Source organism: Arvicola amphibius, chromosome 18 (genome assembly GCF_903992535.2).
Source record: "Arvicola amphibius chromosome 18, mArvAmp1.2, whole genome shotgun sequence".
Taxonomy (NCBI): Eukaryota; Metazoa; Chordata; class Mammalia; order Rodentia; family Cricetidae; genus Arvicola; species Arvicola amphibius.
Genome location: NC_052064.1, coordinates 5,015,044 through 5,034,106, shown reverse-complemented (window position 1 = coordinate 5,034,106; position 19,063 = coordinate 5,015,044). Strand labels below are relative to the sequence as shown.

Sequence of the window (19,063 nt, the reverse complement as noted above, 5' to 3'; positions counted from 1 at the left end):
AACTGATTTGGAAAAAATTAGAAACAATAGCAGGAGAGAAAAGTATAGAAAAAGTGATTTCTAGGTCTGTTCATGGGAAAGCAGTTGGCCACTTGTAATAGAATGCTGTCTGACACGTCAGGTTCTTGAGCCCATAATTCATGGGTATGTGTTATAAACTGGTGTGTCTTAGTATTTCACCTAGATTTTTGTGAAACCTAAAGTATCTTTTAGTCAGGTGATTTACCCTGCTGACATGTGTGTAAGGTGAGAAGGACTTTGAAGGAGAGAGAGCTTGTGCATTTTCACTTTACACTTGTGTGGAGGAAAGGGTTATTAGTGGACCTGGAATTGCTCTTAGGAAGATCTGCTTTGTTTGGTTGAGCCTTAGCTGATATCTGGGAACTTAGGTTTTTAGAAGGGTTCGCTTCACTGTGTGTCAATTGTTGAAGCGAGTGATAGTGTTTATACTGAACACCTGCCTTCCGTGTGGGAGTTTAGACAGCTGGGATGTGCTACTCCAAGACTGCCCGTGTGGCTGAAGTGCATCCTGGGCACCACTCTCCACTCTGAGTGGGCACTTTTACAAAGGGTGTCACAGTTGATTGCTTCAGGAATTCATGGGTCCTTTTGACGTCATTAGGAGAGAACTCTGGGAAACTTGTACTTCCGGGCTTTGTTCTCCTGGGCTTCGCTTCACACACCTTTCTTTTTGCTGCTTTTATTTTGAATCTTTTGGCCATCGCTCTGGATTCTTTGGCAGGGTTTTTATATGTAAGTACTGTCTCACCCCTTTGTTTGGCACATGACTACAGTGCCTCAGTCCTGGAAAGCAGATTTTGATGGACAGCTGGTGTTCTTGACACACTGGGGAAGAACGTTCTTCAGGAGGGAGCAGATGCGCATGAGAAACAGAAGACTAGTGGGGCCTGGCCCGTGAGGTGGAAAGATTAGGAGATGAATCGGAAGTAGGCTGATGAGCAGGCCAGAGGAAACAGGATGAGGTTTTATTTGTATGCTGCTGGGAATTGAACCTTGGCCTCCTGCGTGTAGATAAGTGCTGTACCACTGAGCTGTCCCCAGCTGGGAAGTAGGAGTTGTGTGCCAGGTGTCCCGCTCATCACCCTGCCCCCAGGCAGGAATCAGAATTTTTTTTTAAGAAGCTGAAATTGAAATAGAAGCTTTGCCTGGTCAGATTATGGGTAATAAAGAAGTGAATTAACTTTGTTCAGAGCCTGGCATGGTGGTAGCACACACCTTTAATCTCAGCACTTGGGAGGCAGAGGCAGGTGGATCTCTGTTAAGTTTGAGGCCAGCCTGATCTACAGAGCAAGGTCCAGGACAGCCAGGGCTGTTACACAGAGAAATCCTGTCTTGAAAACAAAACCAAAAAACCTTGGCTCAGGTATGTTATTTAAGACAAGACGACCGTGTCCACACCACCCTGAGTGTACACTACTTCCTCGGGTCTCAGATGCAAAGAATGTTCAGTCTGGTTAGATTAGATGGAAGGACAAGTTGAGGCCAACTGCTCCACTTCATTTTTTACAATCAGTTTCAAATCAATATGATTAAATAACAAAGACCAAATTTTAAATAGCATTTTATTCTCTCCAGTTGTACAGGCTCTATATGTAGCTTACGTGAGTGTGTTATAAATGTGATTAGGAGGAGGCCAGTTCATTAGCTGTGGTGTTGAGTCTGATCCTCATGTGAGAAGACACTAGCACTGTGGAGAAGACAGAGGTGTGAGTGAGTGCATCTGTCTCCCAGACAGTGGTTTATAGTCATTGGCAGTAGCGATGGAATTAAAAACCAGGGATGGTAAATAGTAAGTTCTAAAACAGGAAAAAATGACCTGAAATCAATCAATGGTTATGATTGCGTTTGAATCTTATTTTTTGTTGTTATTGTTGCAAATTTTTTAGCTCAGTATTGAGCTTTGGTGTCTCTTGAGATTACCGACAAACTCCTAAACGTAATTTCAGTAGAGTTGTAACAAAAAAAATTTTTTTCAGAAGGTTGGTAGTTTACCAGGAAATGTAGGTTTTCTCTTTAAAACTTTTGGTTTATTGACCACAGCTTTGTGGCACTCTGGTCTTGCAGAAATAATTATTTTCCATATAGTGGTGAGTATATTGAGCTGTTTAAACTGCAGGTGTGATAATTGGTCTGTGCTGTGTTTGTTTTGGCAGTGAGAAATAATTGGTCCATGCTACAAATTTAGGAGTTGTCTTTGGTTTGTTTTTTAGTTGGAGATAAAGAGAATTGATGTTATTGTCCCTTAAGGTACAGCAGTGGGTCTTGATGTTCTTAATTTTATTAATGATGGGTTGCTTTAGTCCCCTGTGAAAATTGTTGACTGTTTTCTTGAAGGTAAGATACATCATAATTTGAAGGAAGGTATTATTTTGTGTGTGTTGCTGGAGACAGGGTCTCAACCCTGGGTGATATCAGACTCATTGTGTAGCCAGAGCTTGCCTTGAATTGTTTACTTCTTTATTGTTATTATCATTATTATTTTGAGACAGGGTCCCAGTTTGTTGTCCTGGTCTTTCTGGAACTTTCAGAGGTCTGCCTGTTTCTGTCTCTGCTGAGTGCTAGGATTAAAGACGTGTACAATTTTAGCATTGTCTTGAATTTTGTATCCTAAATGTCCCAGGCACGGGGGTGTTTTAGTTGTGCCCCACTACTACTCAGATCAGTAGCCATAGTTTTAATGCCTGGAATTTGTAATTTCTGAGACATTTACTGTGGGGACAGGGAGGAAAAAAAATCCTTGGAATTGGAGTTAATAATCAGTAGGCAGGCTGGAGAGATGGCTCGGCTATTAAAGGCTAGGCTCACAACCAGAAATATAAGTCAGTAGACATTGGCTCATGAGTTTAGTGGGCGGAGAGGCGTTATGTAGAGAAGAGGAAGGTGCTGATAGTAGGAGTGAGCCTGCCCTGTGAATTGGAACATGTGTGCAAACATACCCACTTCTGTCCAGTTTACTGTGCAAAATAAACTTTTCTTAGGTAACTTTGTTCAGTAAAACTAATAAATATGACAGGTTTTGTCGTTGTTGTTGTTGTTGTTTTTCCAGGACAGGATTCTCTGTGTAGCCCTGAATATCCTGGAACTCACTTTGTAGACCAGGCTGGCCTCGAACTCACAGAGATCCACCTGTCTCTGCCTCTCATATGCTGGGATTAAAGGCTTTTGCCACCACACCCGGCCATGTATAACAAAATTTTATCACATTTATTATTTGGGGTGTCTGACCACAGTGTTCCTGTGGAGTTCAGCCGACAGCTTTCAGGAGTTAGTTCTTCCGCCATGTAAGTCCTGGGGGTCAGTATCAGCTCATCAGACTTGCAGGGCAAGCAAGCATCTTTATTTGCTGGGCCATCTCACTGATCCAGTATGGCATAATTTTATTTCCCTCTGATTTAAGTGATACTCTGCTTTTTATTTCCCTATATATATTAAAAGTTTGTATTTCTAGCTAGGAGTGGTAGTATATACCTGAGGTCCCAGCACTTCAGAGGTGGGGAAGAGTGTCCGTCGTGAATTTGGTGATGCTGCTGTTAATACAATGTGAAGTCTGGCTGTATCTTCAGGAAGTTCTGGTTCTGCCAAGGATGATGTTTGTGTGTTGAGATGTGTCCTTGATTGGCAGTGCGTAGAAGAGCTGAGTTAGAGATGAGGAAGCAGTTTGGGAGGAGTGGATGATGGAGTATGTCACAGCAGTAGTCTCAGGAAAACGTCTCAGGGCGTTTCTGTCCTGGTGTACTGAGAGCAGAGACAGATGGAATATATGAAGCACAGAGGTCCACTGGAGTGTTTACCTAAAAGGTCCTGAGAGATTCTCCTTTACATCATATATCCTTTGTTAATCAGTCCTGACTTTCAGCTTCAAATGAAAAAAGTGGTGGTTTTTTACTAGTTTCACCTGATAATGTAAAGTTGTGCCATGTTTATACAGGGTTAATTTCTGGTATTTTACAAACATTGGGTGTGTGCATGTGTGTGCATGTTGAGGTCAGAAGTTGATGTTGGGTGTCTTCCTCTATCCCCACTTTGTTTATTTGAGACAGGCTTTCATTGAACATGGAGCTCCCTGGTTCACCTGTTCTGGCTAGCCAGACGTCCCGGGGATCCTCCTATCTGCCTCCCCAGTGCTGCGATCACAGGCATGGCATGCAGAGCCCAGCTCTATAACGTGGGTGCTGGGATGGAACTGAGGTCCCATGCTAATGCAACTGTACTTCACCAACTCAGTCATACTAGTTTGACTTTAATCAAACACTCTAAACCCGTACAGTCCAGAGATAGGCTAGTTTGATATTTACATGCTAATAACAATATTTTTAAAATCTGTTTTCTGCAATTAAACCATTTGTTTTTTAGGACTTGAAAACTGTGTGCACAGTCAAACAAAACAGTACTACAGTTCATTTCATATGGCAGTGATTGTGTTGCATACCATGAGGGCAGGCACAGGGTGCACATTGCATGCTCAGAAAAAGCTGTAGTAAAGTCACCGGATGCATCACAGGCGAGCATCACAGGCAAGCACCGCCAGAACCTCGGGTTTGCTATGTGTTTATTTTGGATCCATCTTGGTTGTGTTCAGAAACCGTGTGCTGCTGCCAGTCTCGCTTATCTACTACATTCAGTCTACGATTCCTGCAGTTTAAGATTCTTCCTGTGTGACTTCAGAACATTTCGGTCCTCCGTTAGCCAGCTGTGGTGTTCTTCGTCCACCCTCCAGACTGTTTAACTGCCTTTTTCACCCTTACTAATTCCTCCCCAATTTCCTATAAAAAAGGCCCTATGCGTCTTGGAATTATTTGATACTACAAACTTATATATAAAATACAAAGAAACCTAATAATTGGAAAAACTGGTGTTTTACCAAGCGAATTAGTCAATACTCCTTCACAGACTTGGTCAGACGTACCGCAGCAGCACCTGGTAACTGACTAAGAATGAAAGTGTTCTAGTTAACTTGCCCCAGACCCACTGAATGACTGGGGACCTCGGCAGTCTGACCGTCCACTTGATTCCAAAGCCAGCTCAGGTTAGGTGGACAAACTGCCTTACACTGCACAACAGCCCAAGCAGACAGAGTGACCCACAATGTATTTCTCTTTGAGACTCAGTCTAGGAAAGGTTTCAAAGAAACAAATCTGAAGTACAAGTAATATTTAAAGAATTTTTTAATTGGCTAATAGTAATTAATGATTATTGAGCCATTCATATGCCAGACTCTTTGCTGAGTCTGGAGGCCTTATCTTTTTTTTTTAAAGATTGTAACGGTGGATTAAATGAACTGATGTATATTATCAAAACCAAAATTTTAATTAATGCAACTAATTGTAAGGCTGACTATATTTTTGATGGGAGCAAAGTCTCTACTTAAATGTCTTTAATGCAGCTTGGTGGAGTTTTCTGGATGTTGATCTTTTTCAAAGTGCAAAACAAAGTTTTATTCTGTTTTTATGTTGCATATCTCTAATGTATATCATGATCTTTAAAATATATTTAATTTTATATGTGACTTAATTTACACATAATAATCATATCTGAACACCGATATATATAAAACATAGGTATTAAAATATGTTTTTAATATTATGTTATTAAATATTTTAATACATATGTATATAATCTGTGGCTATATACACATATAAAATATGCAATGATCAGATCTCACTGGCTATACCATTTATGTAGACTCTAGGTTTTTAACTTTATTTTCATAAAATATTCATTTTAAAGTTGAGCATATAAAGCATTCCATGATATGTCAGGCTTTAAGACTATTAGATAAATAAAAATTCAAACTTGAATATTTGTTTATGATACAAAGACATTCTGTAATAATTATCAGCTTTCACATAAAAACATTGTAAATATATTTCTCAGTAATTGTAACACAAGGAAGTGCTTGGCATGGGTAGTAGGTGCTCTAGAAGTGCGACAGCAGCTTGTAACCCAGCCTGGCCCTGTTCCTTCCTTTGTAGTTAACTCTTGGTTCAGTAATAGTGGTGTAAAGTACTTTTCTTTTCTGCCATCGCTTCTTCAACTGTTTAAACCGACATCCTTTAAGTTTAATTTTCACAAAAAAAGCTTTATATTAAGATACTGTAAATATCTTAAAATACATCTTTTCTGATGTCAGATCTTTGAGCAGAGAAAATGGATATGCAAGATATTATTAACAGGGAATAATGAAACCTGTGAGCAATCTTTTTGCCTTTTCTATTGCTTTACTTTTGCATTTAATTTTCCGGGTAGGCAATATGTTCATACAACACGGAAGTGTGAAAAGACACAGTACTCTACTTCCTGTCCATTTCTCAGCTCTTTCCCTGCCTCCACTGTAGCCTGTGGTGCTCGATTCTTGGGGAGATGTTTTATGCGTGTGTACAAGCAGATATGGTTTAAATCCTTTAATGCCAATAGTAGAACAGTCTTGGGTTTTCCTTTTACATTTAATGAGAACTTTTGATATGGTGCCATATTACTGTATTCAAGACTGAGCTTTCTTACTTGCTTTTTAGTCATATCATACTTGATTGTATGAAACAGATTTATCCAGTCCTATTAATAGGCTGTTTTTTTATTGTTTGTGAACTTTTATTATGAACATATTGCAATAAAGAGCTTTGGGCGTACATTATTCCATATTGCGCCAGCTTTATCTTGAGGCACGTGTAAGATGGGTGGGTTTGTAACTGTAATTAATACCTTGTTTGGACACACATGGTACTGAAGTCTGGCTCTAGTGTAGCCCAGTGACCTGTTCCCATGAGTGCTGGGGTTGCAGGCGTAAGGAAAACTGGGTTTTTTACACATCTGTATATTTTGAGATTTTTTTTAAGTCACTATAGACCTGTAAAATTTTACTTAGGCTTTGTGCCAGTATATAGCATGATTTTTCTTAAAAGAAAAAAGTGTATTCCTGTGTTTGGTTTCTAAAATTTAGTCTTTTTTTTCTGAGTAAAACAAAAATAACCATTTCCTATGTAAGTGCCCGTGTGTAAAATGATTTAAAGTAACACCATAACAACGACAAGATTCTTGTGTTAAAATTCTGTGATTTTTTTTCTTTAAAAACAGTCATGAAAATTCTTAATTGCTTGAGTTTCAGTATCATGGGTTACAAAAATAAATTGGTGAAAAAATTCAGTTGCTACTAGATTTTTTTTCATTTCATTTGTATTTAATAATTTGAGTCCTAAAATCAGAGTGCTTTCAATATGTCTTTAATCCATCAAGGAAGTAATCTCCTTTGAAATTAATTTTTAGAAGTGTAGTTGCATAGAATCTAAACAATTCACAATGCCAACTTTCAGTTCTTCTGAAAGCAGGAAGTGTATTACTGACAAACAGAAATATTCCAGCCCAAAGAACATCCCTACTGCCATATGTGGTAAGAATTTGTCACTAACCCACAAGCCACTTCTGTGAGGCAGTGAATAAGCAGAATTAGTCTTTGTTGAGCATTGCCAATCCAGTATGAAGGAACTTTGTTTTGCAGTGTTTTACAAGTAATTATTAGCGTATGCCTTGGAAAGAGCCTGGTTCATCATGGGTGCTCCTGGGCTGCTGAGAGAAGAGACCTGTACAAGACCCTGTATTAATCACACATTCTCAGCTTATTGATACCTTTAAGTAAAATTACTTCTAGTTCCCTTTGCTGTTCATTTGGAATAAACAATCTTACAATTACACTTATTCTAAAAAGAAATTATTCTTAGGGTTAATTTTTAAGGGATAGGGAAATTAACAGCTTAGAGAATAGGAGAATTAGTTGTGAGGAATTGGGTTAACAGAATTCATTGAAGAGCTCTTTGTAAATCTTTAACATTTTGAAAATATCAATGTTTCTCTAAACTTGAATTTTATTTTCTTGTATTTTAAGCGATTAAGAAGATTGTCTACCAAATATAGAACAGAAAAGATTTACCCCACAGCCACTGGAGAAAAAGAAGAGAATGTTAAAAAGAACAGATATAAGGACATACTGCCATGTAAGTTCGAACTGCCCTTGTTAGAGAACATAGAATGCGGCGTAGCTCTTGTGACCTCTAGCTCTGGATTGAGCAGCTAAGGAGGTAGTGTAAGTCCCTCCGAGGAACACTACAGAATAATTCGTAACTGCTTAGAAGCCCTTCTTGTAGCAGGGTTTTTTTTTTTTTTGTTTTGTTTTGTTTTGTTTTGGTTTGGTTTGGTTTGGTTTGGTTTTTAAGTAATGTAGACAATTGGGATAGTTTCTTAAAATGCTAAAACACTGATTTGTTTGTTACTTAATCGGAGAAGAACCTTAATTGATTAACTGTGGATGAAAAAGTGGGCCACAAGATACCTCAGAAACCTGTGTCTGCTGTCCTCAGCAGTCTAGGTATCTAAGCATATTTAAAGTTGAAAACATTATATTTTCATTATGATTACATGCTAAGATAATACTGTTTTCTAGATAAGTTCCACATTTTATAAAGAAAAATTTTGCCTTGGACCTGCTTTTTCTTAAAGATGCCACAGTGTTTGCCTGCAGCTGTCTTGAACTATCTACCCCCATAGCACCATTTCCTTAAGTGTCGTTACTAGGGCTTCTCTTTGACATACCCTGGGGTTCCAGTGACCTAAGGGAGTGGCCTCACTAGAGTCAGTGGTCTTTTTCAGTGATTTTCTTTCCTAAGTGTGTGTGCCATTGGCCAGTCTATTTTCTGAAATTTTCTTCCTTCATGATAACCCTCTTTCAGATCATTTCCTCCTCTTCTTATCTCCCTCTGTTCCTCACTGATTTCTTGTGTGCATGCATATCTGTGTTTTGTATAGGGACGGACCAGAAGTCAGCCTCCGGGTTAGAGGTTCAGGAGCCACTTCTGCTTTTTTTTTCTGTGAGATTTGGTGTCTCACTGTGGCTAGGGCTTTCCAGTGAGGCTAGCTAACCCAGCCAGCAAGCCTAGGGTCTACCTGTGCACCTTTCTGGAGCTGGCGTTACAAGCACCACTCATGTCTGGCTTGTGTATGTAGGGATTGAGTTCAGGACCTCATGCTTGCACAGCAAGTGCCTCGCTGCCGGAGCCACCTCTCCGACCCTCCTCACTGGTTTCTTCCCTCAGAAATCCTGTACTTTCCGTAACTGTGCTGCATGATTCCCATCTGTGGATTATGTGCTCGTGCAGTGTTAGTGACACTGGCAGGGGCTAGCACAGCAAGGATGAAGTGCCGCTCTGCGAGCCCGGGACTGGCGTTCCCTTTGTGATAATACTTCTAAGGGCTGTTTGGAGTGTTAGATAGGTCAGCTGTTTTCTACGAATCCAGCACAGTATCCTCTCACGGCTTTTGCGTGAATATGCTCCGCCTTCCTTGCCAGTGTCTTTAGTCTGTTCAGGCTGTCATAACAGAAGTGCCATAGACTTGGCGACTTGTAAACAGCAGAAGTGCATTGAGAGAAGTCCAAGATGAGGGCACCAGGGCGCACACTCCCTGATTCATAGCTGGCACCTACTCGCTGTAGATCAAGCCCTCGTGTAGATCAAGGAGCAAACAAGTTTCCATGGGCCTCTTTTGTAGAGACAGTCATTGTGCTCATCAGAACATACCCTCCTCACCTCCTCCCGGCTCTGCTGCTGATACCACTACATTGGGAATTAGGTTTCAGCCAATGAACTTAGGGGAATGCAGTCAGACCATAGCATTAATATACTATTACTAATATAGGAGTTGACATGGATTTCCGGATACTTTCAACATAATCATGTGACCTTTCAGTACTGCCCACTGATTTCTCTGTAGTCTAGAGAAATAAATCTTAACTGGCTCCAGGTTTCAGTTTTCACATGCATTTTACAAAGAGTTGTGATCAGAATCTATGTGCTGATGATGCAGAAAACAAACATGCAGAAGTCCCTGCTTTTGAACTTCATGCTCTAGCCTAGGTGTCAGACAGTGAGGACACAGACACGAGCTCTGTAGGGTAATGCGGAAAGGGTAAGCCCCTGAGAGAGCTGGGAAACGGGAGAAAGGGGAGGTTAGTGGTGTGCTGGTGAATTAGTTGTTCGTTTCTGTGATAAATAGATTTTCCCTCTTGTAATCACATTTGAAGCTGGGAAACTGAGTCTGGAAGAGTTAAGTCGCTTATCGCAGTGCTCATATGATCAAAGACAGTTTGCATCCAGAAAGGGTGGTTGTGGCACTCCAGGATAGTTGACAGGAAGCGTTTGGTTGTCATGCTGCTGCCAGCCTCTAGGGGCAGACTGTGGGGCTCTGCTGCACAGCCTGCACAACTGAGCCTTGTCTAAGCTGGGGTTGAGAGCCTTCCTTAGAGTGCCAGCCTCAGCTGTAGTCAGGGCAGGAGGACCTCTTCTTCCTTTTAGTCAGTTTCTGCCTGTTTATATTTGGCATGTACATTTGTCAGAAAATAATTTTTCAATTTTCTTTGAGTGTTTAACATGTCTGTTGTTGCAGAAACAAAGTATATAATTAATTTTTAAAATAAATTTATGTCATAAGTAAACCAGCCCAATCCAGTTTTAGGACATTTCATTACTTCCAAAAGTTCTGTGTTCTTTAGCCCCAGGCAATTGTCAGCATACTTTCTGAGTCTAGATTTTGTTTTTCTAGATGTTTGACATAAACCTCATATAATATGTGATCTGTTGTGCCTGACTTCATTAACTGAGCACATTTTTAGTTTTATTTGTGTTATAATAGTACTAGTAGTTATATCTTTTTACTATTGAAGAATATTTAATTCTGTGACTATATTATATATTGCTTATCCATTCTGCATTTGATATATATTATAAATAATGTCACTAAAAATATTTCTGAATAAGGCTTTTTGTGTAAATACAATTTTATTGTTCCTAGGTGCCTATGTAGAAATATAATTGTAGAACCTACAGAAGTTTATATTTAACCTTTTTTTGTTTGTTTTTGTTTTACAAGGCAGCAAGTTGCTGTGTAGCCCTAGCCCAGGCTGGCCTGAATTCTTCATCTTCCTGCCTTAGCCTTGTAATGCCGGTGTTATTGGCATGTACCACACAACACCTACCTTATGTTTAACTTTTTAAGAAACTGAGATAAATTAGTCCAAGTCAGTATTTTGCATTCCCAACCGTGGCAAGTAAGAACCAGTTTCCCACATTCCCACCAGCTCGTGGAAGAGTTGGGCTTTTGATTGTTGAGACTGTGTTAGTTTGTATTAGACCTTCAAGTTCTAAGCCTGCCTCAGCCTCCTGAGCAGCTAGAGTTAGAGGTGTGAGCCGTTGCACTTACGTGTCATGTGTTTGGGTCTCTTGCATGAGTGTGTACGCCTATTCATATGTGCCTATGAAGACCTGCGGTTGGAAATTTTCCTCAGTTGCAGTCTCTCTGCCTTTTGAGGCTGGGATTAGAGGTCGGCCACCACACTCAAATGTTTTAACCACTATATATTTTCCTGGCCCAGACTTTTTTATTCCAGTTTTCTAGTGATTCTTGTTATATTTCTAATTTGTAATATTTCTAATTTGTAGCTTTTCATGTGCTGTTAGCCGATTCTTTGTATATCTTCTTTGGTGAAAAGTCTTCAAATTATTTAAGCAAAACTTAATAAGAATTCCTTTTGTTAAGAATTCCTTTTGTTGTTGCTTGGTTTTAAGATAAAAGTCTTAACCCTGGGTGGTCCAGGTTGGCCCAAGCTCTTGATCATCTTGCCTTAGCTTCCTAAGTCTAGGGATTACAGGTATGGGCCACGATGTCCAGCCAAGAGTGCTTAATATTTCCTGGATACTAGAGACTATTTCCAGAATTGAAAATTTTCTATGTTCTATTAGAATAAGAGGTTATTTACCCATGTTTTCTTGTTTGTAAGGGCTAAAATAGAGCCTTTGGAGTTGGTGAGTTGGGGATATTCCACCTGTTCTGATGGTAAATAGGAGATTCTGCTATTCCACTTTGCGTATGCCTAACCTCCTTTTTCATCTTAGAACAGTTTGAGAGTGAGAAAGTAATCCTCAGCCTACACATAGACAGCCTACATGTAGGCTGATGATCTTAACTGTCATTTCGGAACCAATTGCTGTACTCTTATCTTTGAGGCACTGACTGGAGAGTGAGTGGTGTGCCATATGGATAGCAGTTATTGATTGGGACCCCTTATTAAGAAACTTTATATGGTCATTCTTTCATGTATCAAAAGAAACATCTTTGGTACATATTTTCTTTCCAAAATCACATTTAAAAAGAGGAGAGCGAGTGATGTGAGTGAAACAAATGGGAGAGCACGGGCGAGAATGGATGCGCAGTTCTCAGAGTCTAGTGCCTCCTCCTTAATCCTCCAACTACAGACTCCCAAAATAGAGACCCATCCCAAAACATCAAGTAAAAAGAACTCTAGTGCTTTGTATAAATGAGCAATAAGTCATTCATGACAGTTGTCTTTGTAATATTTCAGTAAGAAGTATATTCATAGCTGTTGCCATTTCCAATTTATCTTTTGTATATTAATTGGTTTCCATATTCATTGTCTGGATTAGGAAACTGTAATGTGATAGTCATGGTTACAGCTCGTGTGTTGTCTTCTTTTCTAATCTGTAGGTGGTACTGGGCAGTTCTCATACCTTATCAACCAGGTGAATAGGCTCCTTTAATTTTCAAGTAGTAAAATGTATGTACTTCATGGCCCACCTTGCCATTCGTGGGAGATAGTCCTGTAGTCCCAGCACTTGGGAGGCTGAGTACAAAGAATCATGAGTTCTAAGCCATTCTGTACTATATATAGCAAGATCTTGATTCAACATTTCCACCCTTCAAAGCAGTGTTACTGTTAGAGGAAGCTCAGTGGCAAGTAGCTGTGACTTTATGCTGTTATTGCAATCTTTGTTTAAATCTAAAACCACTTCTAAATGTTTATTGTCATTTTTTGAGCTAATGAGGTTTTGGGTTTTTGTTGTTGTTTTGAAATAAGATCCTTATGTAGCCTTGGCTGACCTCAAACTCACAGAAATCCTTCTGCATCTGCCTCCATAAATGCTGGGATTAAAAGCGTGAGCCATTATGCCCTGCCTAATTTTTTTTTTTAAATCAGTATAAAATCTGACAGTACGGCTCCATGAGTTATGATACTTTCTACCAAGTCTAACCTCCGTGTGACACACGAATACATAATATATATACACATACATACATGTATATATAGATCAATAAGGATTTACATAGCTTAGTTAATGCAAATGAAAATAATATGAGTTCTGATATTGGAAGTTAAAAGAAAGATTGCATTTTTCCATACTATTGTCTGATTTTTTTTGTCCAGTCCTGTCATACTGTAGTATTTTAATTCGTTAGTCATAATTATCTTCAAAATTTCTTGTGAAATATGGAAAGGTAGATTTGATAAGAACCTTGGCAAAGGAACTCTTGAGTGCTGGTCATTAAAAGGTTCTGAGGTTTCACTGGGGAGATGGCTCAGTCGTTAAAAACACTGGCTGCTCTTCCAAAAGACTGAGTCCAGTTCCCCAGCACCCACGTGGCAGCTCACACCACTTCTTCTGTAACTCCACTTCCTTGGGATCAGAAGCTGTCCTCCTGCTTCTGTGGGCACTGCACACACCTGGCACAAAGACATACAAGCAGCCAAAACACCATACACATAAAGTTTATTTGTTCTGTCTTTTCAGACAGTCTCTGTGTAACCCTGTATGTGATGGGACTTATAGACCAGGTTGCCTGGAAACCCATATCCACCTGCCTTTACTTGCAAAGTGCTGGGTTTAAAGACAAAATTTAAATTAAAAAACAGAAACGCTGAGGCTTCACCCCTAGATAATTTGGTCAGGGTCTAATGTTTTATATTTTTAAAGTTCCAGAGATAATTTTGATTGCAGCTTTAATATATTTATAATTTTTTTGCTTTTCTCAGAGTTTACTTTTTGTTAAAATAATGTTACAATTGCCTTCCTGGCACCTGAACTTCACATTGCGTGTTTAGAGTAGATGGGGTGGCACACTTGTGATCCCAGCACTTGGTGGGTGGAAGCCGGTCCGTGCCTGTGAGCTGCATTGTGAGGCTCTGCTGCCTGCATGTAAGTGACAGAAGTCTTTTCTCTTGTAGTCGACCACAGCCGAGTCAAGCTCACCTTGAAGACTCCCTCTCAAGATTCAGACTACATCAATGCAAATTTTATTAAGGTACATATTAAAATGAGGGGACTTTTCCTTGCTACACTTAATGCCTTTCTACATACAGTTTTTTGAAGGTGTTTAACTACCAACTATGTACTAATAGAAAATAAATAGAATAAGAATGCCTTGTATATCTTATGTGCCTTCCTTCTAGCCACCTAAGCCTTATAGATACAGCTCAAGCTGCGTGTGTGTCTGTGTGTGTGTGTGAGTGATAGCAGAGATAGTTTTCTCTGCGCTACCTTTACAACTGAAGGCCTATATAAATACTTCAGTAAATTGACCCTTGAGTTTAGATGTCGTTGAACCATATGGTAGTTCCCAGTTTTTCTTGGTGATAAAATTATAATAAACACTATTCTTTTGCACAGTTTCTTAGGATAAATTAATAGTGCCAGATTGCTAGGTAATGTTGATTTAAATGTATAAGATACAACTGAAATTTTAAAAATCTTTGGTATTTGTTACTATTTGTGATGACAACTTGGAGCCATGTGTGGTAGCATATACCTGTAATCCCAACATTCAGGAGGCTGAGGCCAGAGGATTGCAGGAAATTCAAAGCCAGTCTGAGCTAAAGAATGTGACTGTCTCAAAATTAAAAAATGAATAAGGTGACAGTCGTCTAGTTAGAGAACTTTGTCAGCCTTGAATCTAAAGTATTGAAGGGATAGGTGGATGGGTGGGTGGTCACTGGCTTGGAGCTTGAGATTTCTTGCCTTAGATTCCCTGGCGATAGATTGCAGGCTTTCTTTACTATTCCCTACCTGTCCTGTTTATGCTGTTACCAAGAAAGAGGTGTAATGTCCTTTGTGACCGAGTTTAAATAAAAGCTTAAATTTGTTTCATAGGTTTTTTTGGGCTTTTGAATCCAGTTATACATCTATTACAGCTTTTCAGTGATTTTTATATTGGCAGTCATAAATACTTTAATAGGTATTTTGTTGATAATAAATGTTAGATGATAAGAGTAGTAAAATTAATATTGTCTATGTAATGTTGAGCAAATAGGGTTTCGGGTAAAGAATTCTTTAATTTACTTATTACGGTAAAACAGTTTGTGGATTAAACAAAATGGGTATTGTATTTCAGATATTATCAATATGTAGATTCTTTTATACATGTGTATTAAGAGTTGTAGTTTTTAACTGTACTTAGAGCGCTGACTCGGGTGTCTGCGGCTCATGTGCTTCAGTCGGCTGTCTCTTAGCTAATTCCAGAGCCCTGTAATGGGCTCTGAGTGCTAACTAGCTTTAGTATTGTTTTTAGGATTTGCTCTTGTATTTTTGCTATAGTTAATTTTTTTGACTATTCATTAAGTTTTTGTTGTTTCCTGAGACAGTCTTTCTGTTTGTAGCCCTGGCTGTCCTGGAACTCACTATGTAAACCAGGCTGGCCTCAAACTCACAGATCTAAGAGATCTGCATGCCTCTGAGTGCTAGGATTAAAGGCGTATGATACCATGACCAAGATTTTGTTTAATTCTTAGTACAAAGTGATTTAATTACTGCTTCTGTACAGTCCATCAAGTAAAAGCAAAGTACTATTCATTAGCAAAAGCTGCAGTGACTCAGGCATGTGGTGCATGTTTTATGCACTGTGGTAAATGGTGGCTTTAGAAGAATGCATTACTAATGTAACTTGACGCTTCAGTGAATTGAAGTTTACCTTTTACCCTTTCAGGGCGTCTATGGGCCAAAAGCATATGTGGCAACCCAAGGGCCTTTAGCGAATACGGTCATAGACTTCTGGAGGATGATATGGGAGTACAATGTTGTGGTAAGTGACTTGTCACTTTTGAGATCCATAATATGTAGAAATATTAGGTGTCTTACCGAGTAAAAAGTAAAACAACTTTTTAGGTATAATGGTTTAAATGTAACAATATTTCTGAAAAAGACAAAAACAAATTTTGAATATGGCTCTTTTAAATTCTCACAAACTAGTTCAAATATTTTAAGAAAAGTATGCCTGTAATTTATCTTGTCATTTTAAAAAGTCATTTTAAAAAATAGTAATGCTTGCATAAACTAACAAAATGATTGATAATATAGGCATGTTCTTTTAAAAATAATACAATATTCATAGATGCATTCACTGCATTCCCATCATATTTACCCTTTCCTCCCCTCTCCAGCTCTTGTTGGGGATCCCCATGCATCACCCTTCCAGTGTCTTGTCCAGTTAGGGCTTCTCATAAATACATGTATGGAGTCATACCCCGAGACCTGGCGAGCCTACCAAATACCATAAAGAAAACTGACTTGAGCCTGGAGAGATGACTGAGCAGCTAAGGACACTGCCTGCTCTTTCCGAGGACCTGGTTCTGAGTCCCAGGACCCACATGTTGCCTCACAACCACCTGTAACTCCAGTTCCAGGGATTGGATGCCCTCTTGTGACATCCGTGGTCCCTAGGTATGCATGTAGTACACAGACCTACATGCGAGTAAAAGACCTGCCCATATGCATGAAATTAAAAGAAATTAATTAAAACAATATAAAGAAGGAAAAAACCCTGTTTGTCCTTCCCTAACAGCCGTCACTTTTCATCCTCCTCCACCCATGACGGCCATGTCATTACCCTTTTCTAGAAGTAGGATCTTTTGAGTTCATCTTCCTAGGAAATAGGTGTATGAACATTAACTATAAATCATTAAGAGAAGTATAAAAGAATTTAAGGAACCTATCTCCCCATGCAAGCCTCGCTCATTCAATTGGAAGTATATCTAAACTATCAGCATTTTAGTTCCTTTGCCTGTTTGAGATAAAGGGAAATAGTGTGCACTTGGGCTTGAGCAAGGAGGTACAGGATTGTTAGATACTGCAGAGAGCCGTCTGCTGGACTGTATGCCATCATTGGAGTTGACATTTGTGTGTGGGTGTGGAAACCCGTCTCAGTGATGAGCGTGTTACAGTGAGTCTAAGGCGCTGGCTCTTCCATTGTGTTGACCTTTGAGACAGACTAAGAGGGGGGTGGGATAACAGCAGTTCTTAGTGTCTGCTGTCCGTCTCACTTTCAAGTGAGATTTAAAGCAGGAATAAATTTTCTAATGTCTGGCTAGGGGTTTGGATTTTATAGAGGTATACTTTTCTCAGAATTTGGAGGATGGCCACTTAAGATTTGTGTAGTTCATTGTTAGGTATTTTCAAGGGAAATGTTGTATTGAACATGCTAAGATCTAGATAATGCACATGCTGAGGTATCTAGAGGAGAATATACTGATGCCCACTGCATACATACTGATGGAGGCACTGAAATACATTACAAGTAAGACGACAAAGGGATAAGAATACAGTGATAGTTACAGTAAAAGGTTAATGGTTATAGTGTACAACTTCACTATAAAATGTTCAAACTTTCATATCTGAGTGCTATATAAAACAAGGCATCAGAGACTGATAATTTTGTTATGTTCAACCTTTAGAAGGTTACATTTAACTGTATTTTAATATTTGGTGAAGAGCAATGGTAAGTTAGGTAAAACCCCAACAGTCCTTTTGTATAACTCAAAAGTAAGAAATAAATAAGCCAGATTCACAGCATAATCCAAACGAAATAAATCATTTTAAATGACATCACTTATTTCTGGCTGTGTAGGTAGTTCTTGTTTAGAAGATAGTGTCTTTGTCATGTACTTATTCTTGAGATTTTTATTTTTATGTGTGTTTGCCTACATATATGTATGTGTTATATGTGTGCAGTGCCTGCAGAGTCTTAAAAGGGCATTGGACCATCTGGGACTGGAGTTACAGATAGTTGCTAGCCACAGTGTGGGCTCTGGGAACTGAAACCAGGTCCTCTGGATGGGCAGCTAGTTCTCTTAACTGAGTAATTCTTATCCCCTTTACTTTTAACTTTAAAGCTCTTTCTTTTTTGGTTTTTCATGGTAGGGTTTCTCTGTGTAACTTTGGTGCCTATCCTGGAACTAACTTTTGTAGACCAGGCTGGCCTTGAACTCATAGAGATCCGCCTGCCTCTGCCTCCCAAGTGCTGGGATTAAAGGCATGCACCAACACTGCCCAGTTTAAAAAGCTACTTTTTAATATAGAACAAGTATATATTTTTAACTGATATATTCTTTATCTCCTACCCCAACTCCTTTTTTAGATCATCGTCATGGCCTGTCGAGAATTTGAGATGGGAAGGGTATGTATACCACTTAACACATTGTATTTTGAGGACAGAAGATCCTGATTTATGACTTCACATTAATCTGATCTCAAGTAGTTAAAGGGTACGCACTTGTGTGCTCTGCTGTTATACATGATACATGGATCAAAATGATTCTGTATTTCAGAAATACATTTTATAATACACTAAAAATGTGTATTGTTCCTTATAGTTTTCAAATGTTTCATGGTACTTTAAGTCAAATATATTTTATTGTCTAGAAAGTAGCTTTTGAAATATTTATAAAATTGAACAAATAAGCATATTAAAGTAATTCTGATGATAAAAGCTTAAAGCTGCATATGGTATCTCATACACCTGTAATGCAAAACTTGAGAGGCAGGGGCAAGAAGCCTGCCACAAATTTGAGACCAAGTTGGTTTACATGAGTTTGAGGCCAGCCAAATCTATAAAAGACCTTGTTTCAAATTTAAGAAAGAATTAAAAATAGCATGAATATCCTGATTAGTCTCTGCAAAAACCAGTCTCTCTGTGTATGTGTACCTGTACGCATGTACATACATACATGTATGTGTGTACAGGTACAGTGAAGCATGTATGTGTGAAAAACCAGAGGTCGGCATGCAGACTGTATTGTCTTCCCCTGTTCCCTCCCTCTCCTGTGGTTTGAGATAGGGTCTCTCTAAACTTGGAGCTCATTTCAGTGGAATTCTGTCTCCTCCCCACAGTGCTGGGGTTACAGAGGCTCTAACTCTGACTCTCACCCATGTGATGGGGG

The 19,063-nt window shown here is 39.1% G+C and overlaps 1 protein-coding gene across 3 annotated transcripts in view; it reads left to right on the top strand.

Moving 5' to 3' along the window:
• Positions 1 to 19,063, top strand: part of Ptpn12 (protein tyrosine phosphatase non-receptor type 12) — a 63,753-nt gene that overhangs the window by 14,665 nt on the left and 30,025 nt on the right. For 2 of the 3 annotated variants that reach the window (XM_038315325.1, XM_038315324.1), the window contains exons 2-5: positions 7,898 to 8,006; positions 14,081 to 14,157; positions 15,835 to 15,930; positions 18,262 to 18,300. In XM_038315325.1, coding sequence (XP_038171253.1) covers positions 7,898 to 8,006; positions 14,081 to 14,157; positions 15,835 to 15,930; positions 18,262 to 18,300 — 321 coding nt within the window. The remainder of the gene's footprint in view (positions 1 to 7,897; positions 8,007 to 14,080; positions 14,158 to 15,834; positions 15,931 to 18,261; positions 18,301 to 19,063) is intronic. The other variant, XM_038315326.1, reaches the window with a different exon arrangement.